This window comes from Myotis brandtii, unplaced genomic scaffold (assembly GCF_000412655.1).
Source record: "Myotis brandtii unplaced genomic scaffold, ASM41265v1 scaffold422, whole genome shotgun sequence".
Classification (NCBI taxonomy): domain Eukaryota; kingdom Metazoa; phylum Chordata; class Mammalia; order Chiroptera; family Vespertilionidae; genus Myotis; species Myotis brandtii.
The window spans coordinates 2,799,648-2,805,116 of NW_005366171.1; the positions used below are offsets into that span (position 1 = coordinate 2,799,648).

The 5,469-nt window shown below is 50.2% G+C and overlaps 1 protein-coding gene across 7 annotated transcripts in view; it reads left to right on the plus strand.

The window, feature by feature from the left end:
* Nucleotides 1-5,469, plus strand: part of AMPD3 (adenosine monophosphate deaminase 3) — a 44,428-nt gene that overhangs the window by 864 nt on the left and 38,095 nt on the right. Inside the window, exon 1 of one of the 7 annotated variants that reach the window (XM_014545870.1) lies at nucleotides 57-72. The exons of 3 other annotated variants lie outside the window; for them this stretch is intronic. Coding sequence is in view for 2 of the 4 variants with exons in the window: in XM_005873963.2 (XP_005874025.1) it covers nucleotides 4,929-5,100 (172 nt within the window). In the remaining 2 variants the exon portion in view is untranslated. Of the gene's footprint in view, nucleotides 1-56; nucleotides 73-3,847; nucleotides 3,865-4,019; nucleotides 4,235-4,613; nucleotides 5,101-5,469 lie in introns of those variants that run through there. 3 more of the 7 variants (XM_014545869.1, XM_014545867.1, XM_005873963.2) reach the window with 3 other exon arrangements.

Sequence of the window (5,469 nt, forward strand, 5' to 3'; positions counted from 1 at the left end):
TCCTCCCCCCCGGGGTCCTCGCCTAGGCTCCGGGTCCTGTCTCTGCGGTGGCCTGGGCTCCTGAGGCCTCAGGTGAGCCAGCCGCATCTCAGCTCCCCGGCGGCCTAAACTGGGTTCTCAAGGTTTAGAAAAATTAAATTTGCCGCCACTTAAGCGCCGGGGATAAGTTTCTAGGTGCTTGAGGACTGGCCCGATGCTCACTGCTGAGGTGGACTTCCACCTGGAGCCAGGGGGAAGGCGGGATGACATGGTGATGTGGTCGGTTCAGGCCTTCATCCTTACCTCTGGCTCTCTCCCTGTAAGGGATGTGTATTGTGTTCTGGCTGTCTGCCTTCTGCCCTTGAACTTCCCAGAGGCCCTGGAGTAGGCGAGGCTTGCCAACCAGAGCGTCATTTCCCCAGAGCCTTAGATCCTTGTATGTGTTTGAGCTTAGTGATAACAAATAGCAAAGGGGCTAAGGTGAACGCTGGAAGCAGTGGGAGGAATTTTAGCATGGTCCTACCCAGTGATGGCGAACCTTTTGAGCTCGGCGTGTCAGCATTTTGAAAAACCCTAACTTAACTCTGGTGCCGTGTCACATATAGAAATTTTTTGATATTTGCAACCATAGTAAAACAAAGACTTATATTTTTGATATTTATTTTATATATTTAAATGCCATTTAATAAAGAAAAATCAACCAAAAAAATGAGTTCGCGTGTCACCTCTGACACGCGTGTCATAGGTTCGCCATCACTGTCCTACACCCTTCTTGGCTCTCCCCCAGGATGTGGTTTCCAATGTGTATCCATCTTCAGGGAGAAGCTGGCTGCAGCTGGAACCCTCATGGGAGAAATTCCTCCCTGGCTGTGAAGCATTAATGCCGGGTGGTCCTGAAGCCATGGAGCCAGGCCGACAGAGCCCCATCAGCTCTCACCTCCTGAGGGCTGACAGCAGTTTTGGGGTCGTTAGCCTGGCCTGGCTGCAACTCTGAGGGTGATGGTAGGAGGCTGCCCTGTCTAAAAATCATGGGGCTTGCATAGGTGGGTTTCTGGAAGATTCTTGGGCCTCTCAGCCCACCTCAGTCCTTCTGAGATCCTGGATGAGGAGGGAGTGGCTCTCAGCTGGGTCAAGAAATGGTATGAGATGAGGCCTAGTTCCTTTGTCCCTTGCACTAGGCGAATTAATCTTCAGATGGCCTCAGAATCAATCCCAGATAATGGGAAGATAAAACAGTAGCCTCAGAGAAAAGCAGGAAGATACCCTTTCCTCCCTAAAGCTGCTCACTGGCCTTCCTGGTTCTTCCCCCCAAATATTAATCTCTTCGTTCTTCTGTGTGCTGGCTCCCTACCTAGGACAGGAGACCATGGCTTTGGGCTTTGATATACGAGGGTCTAGGGCATAAGAGGATGGGCTCAGGGCTGGAGTGCTGGCCATGCAAACTCAGCAAGAAGTATCATTCATAGAGAAGGCTATTTCTCCTGATCAGATTTCACATTTAAACATGGTTTCTTTTTCCTTGTACCTAAGTAGGGAGAGCTTGAGAGAGAGAGCCAGGCACACAATAATATTCCATAAATATTGTTGAATAAAAGGACACACTGTCCAGATGAAAATTCATGTTCATGTTCTCAGTTGGACTCTCCCGTATCTGATGTCATGGTGACAATGATGTTGATAGATAACACTTGTAAAGCACATGCTAACTAATTTGATTGTCATGGCGACTTATGAGGTCAGTACTATTATTAGCCCCATTTTATAGGGAATAAAACTGAGCCAGAGAAGTTTAGAAGTTACTTGCTCAAGGTCATGGAACAGGATTCAAACCTAGTTAGTCTGGCTAGAGTCCATATTTTTAACCATACATTGTAATGACTCTGAGCATACTATAAGTCAGGGGTCCTCAAACTTTTTAAACAGGGGGCCAGTTCACTGTCCCTCAGACTGTTGGAGGGCCGGACTATAGTTTAAAAAAAAAAAACTATGAACAAATTCCTATGCACACAGCGGTGGCAAAAAACACCCGGTGGGCCGGATAAATGTTTTCGGCGGGCTGCATGTGGCCGTAGTTTGAGGACCCCTGCTATAAGTAGATTAATTATGAACTCATCCACTTATTTATTGTTTTATGTCTTCACTCACCATATTTACTGATGCCTACTATATTTCGGGCATAGGAACACAGTAGTGAATGAGATGGGCAAGGTCTATCATGGAGCCGATAGTTAACAGATGAAACCCCTTTGGCCAACTCCCATGTGAGTCATGTACAGTAAATGCAACCGAAAATGAACCCTGATAGCAAGCCCACAGCATCCTTTTGGGGAGGGGACATAATTGGATTCCAGCCTTTCCTGTTCCTGGGTGTTTGAAGGGGCACTTAAGTGATAAAAGAGAAAGTATTCTGGTCTCCTAGGCAAGACATATAGGTCCTGGGCCTGGTTATCATAGATTGTCTTACTGTTTCTTCAGAAGGGAAATAGGGCTTTGAGCTTGGGACCTGTGCTTCTCAGTATAGGGGACTTCTAGGCCATGAGGAGCACGGACATGTTAGGCGAAAGGTGGAACTGTGGGGTCCTGAGTGGAGCTTGCCCTCCTGAGACAGAGCCAGTTTCCTCTTAAACCACCTCTATTCTGGAGGATCTTGAATCCCTTTGGCTGTGGGACCCTTGCCCATTGTTCCATCCTGTGTCATGTTAGCGGGGGTGCTGCCTATCTCCCACTGGACCCGATGGAATGGGTCTCACACCCATAGCTGGGCCCAGGAAGACAGCTTTCTCTTGGTTGGGAAATGAAGGCTCATAGTGGAAGGCATTTTCCAAAGCCCAGGCCACGGGATATTAATAGGTCCTTTTCCTGTGATGGCAGGGGTGGGGAGGGTAAAATAAGCCTGTTGGGTTAAACAAAGGTAAGCAGCTTTCTTTACTGCAGGACTTCTCAGATGTTTAGAATCCGCTAGTATGAATTGTGCACGACTTCCCATAAGGGACGATAGTATGCAGTGTTTTCCAAGCCTTCCAACCTTTTCTGTTCGATAGACTACAGTTTGGAGTATGCGTGTTGAGGCTAAGGCTAACCATAGTTTGGTTCAGGGTACAGAATGAAATTCCCTGAATGTATTGGGTCCAGGTAGTTTCTCAGATGCATGCGCTGGGATGCTCCCCTTGCAGCCCCACCCCCCCTCCCCATCAGGCTTTCCCCTCCCCCAAACACACCAGCAGAAGGTATCATTTGCCTCTTCTCCCTCTGGCAGAACAGGACTAAGGGATTGGATTCGTTTTCTCTATGAGTTCAGGATGTTTAATTATTTAATGAATAAATATTACCCTCCCTCTAGGTCAGTGGTTCTCAACCTTCCTAATGCCGCGACCCTTTAATACAGTTCCTCATGTTGTGGTGACCCCCAACCATAAAATTATTTTCGTTGCTACTTCATAACTGTAATTTTGCTACTGTTATGAATCATAATGTAAATATCTGATATGCAGGATGTATTTTCATTGTTACAAATTGAACATAATTAAAGCATAGTGATTAATCACAAAAACAATATGTAATTATATATGTGTTTTCCGATGGTCTTAGGCGACCCCTGTGAAAGGGTCGTTCGATCCCCAAAGGGGTTGTGACCCACAGGTTGAGAACCGCTGCTCTAGGTTGATTGCAGCCTGCTGGCTGCACTGTTTATGAAACAGCTGTGAGGACAGGTGGATCATAATCCCTGAGTAGCCAAGGCTCAGCAGTGGCCCAAGGATCGTGTGTCAACCATGTAATCCTGCTCTGTCTGCACAGGAGCTATTATGTGGGCTCAGGGAGGCACAACCTCACGAATGGACATGAGAAGGTGACTCAGGCCCAAATGAGGGCAGAGCCAGCCTCCCGGTAAACAACTGACCCTTCCTTTCTGGGCTCTTCTCCCCAGGATGTCAACAGCACCACAGAAATAGCCATTTTGCTCACGGTTATTTCCCTGACCCACGCCACTTATCTAAGCCACCGGGAGGCCGTGTGTCTGTTCCGAGCCTTCCCACCCAGGACTGTCTTTCTAAAGGGCAGATGGAGAGTGGAGCGTTGCGTCCTGATTCTGCTGTAATCCACCCTGGTGGCCTTTAGAGGACTGCTCTTTGGGTCACTGGAGGCAGCCCCACCTTCCCAGTGGGAGCGGCAGCTGCTGGTAGCAGGGGGGCTGAGTCCAGCCAGGCCTCTGGAGGCTTCTCAGAGCCGGAGGCCCACGTAGGAGCCATGAATGGCAGTAAGGAGAGGGTGGGGAGGTGGGGCTCAGGTGGGTGGGGTGGGACATACTTCCTGTGTGTGTGTGTGTGTGTGTGTGTGTGTGTGTGTGTGTCTGTGTGCGTGCGCACAGTCACACTCTGGTAGAGCTTGTCAGGCTGCCCAGTCACCTGTGATATGCAGGTTCCTTGGGGCAAGAAAGGAAGGGCTGGAATAAGATCTGCCAGCTTTTCATCTCAGCTTGCTCCTGCTTGTTTCCCCTCTGTTTGAGTCTGTCCTTTCCTGGGAAAGGTTGGAGCAGTTCATAGACCTGCCCTTTTTCAGAGGAGGAGGTTCAGGGAGGAGCTCGCCTTGGCAACTGGGCTCAGAGCTCCCCTGCCAGTCCTGGGGTGCCCTCAGTAGGTTGTTTTGACGGGGCCCTCCTAGGGGAGGCAGCAAAGGTGATGGTGTTGCAGGGCACTGCTCAGCTGTCAGGAGGAGTCTGGATGTTAGAGGGAGGCTGTGCTTCCCTTCTGTGGTGCGTCAGGAAGGCTGGTCCGTGGCTTGAGTTTCTTGCTCTGGAGAGGGTTGTGAACAGGGCCATGGCACTGCAGTCAGGGTATAGCAGCCGTGGATGATGGGCATGACCTGAGCCCATTAGGACTCTTGGAAATTTTCCACTTCCATTTCATATTCACGGGAGAATTTCCAGCTCTCGCTCAAAGCTGCTCACAGATATGCAAAGCAGAGCCCTCCCACCCCAGCAGCTGCAGATAGGAGCCAGCAGCTGCTGCGCTGACACTGACTCAGCTCAGCCTCCTGCCCAGCCCAGCCTGCAGCCCTGGCCTGAGTGCGTTGCCTGTGTGGCATCCTCAGGAGCAGCCATGGAGACTCCAGTGCCAGGATCAGGTCTGTGTCGTGGGTTCTGACGGTGGGAGTCTGGCGAGAGCAGGAAACAGCTTCATTTGTTTACCTACGGGGCGCGGTGCCTCCTTTCTGGAGGGACTGTGGTGCCATGAACAGTTCCTGTTTGTTGAAATTGGTGGCATTTTACAGCTTTCTAACCCCGGCCACTTCTACAGACTCACGGCGGGGTGTCGTGTGTAAGGCTGAGATAAGCTGTATCACGAGCCAGTGCCGGTGAGTCCAGTGAAGCCTCCACGCCTGCTGGCTGTGGCTGACAGAAAGTTGAAAGCCAGCTTTGAACAAGCAGCTGGAGCTGAAGCTCTGCTTGGCACCTGCAGAGCGGGCTTTCCTCCCCATGTGGCCCGTGTCTGT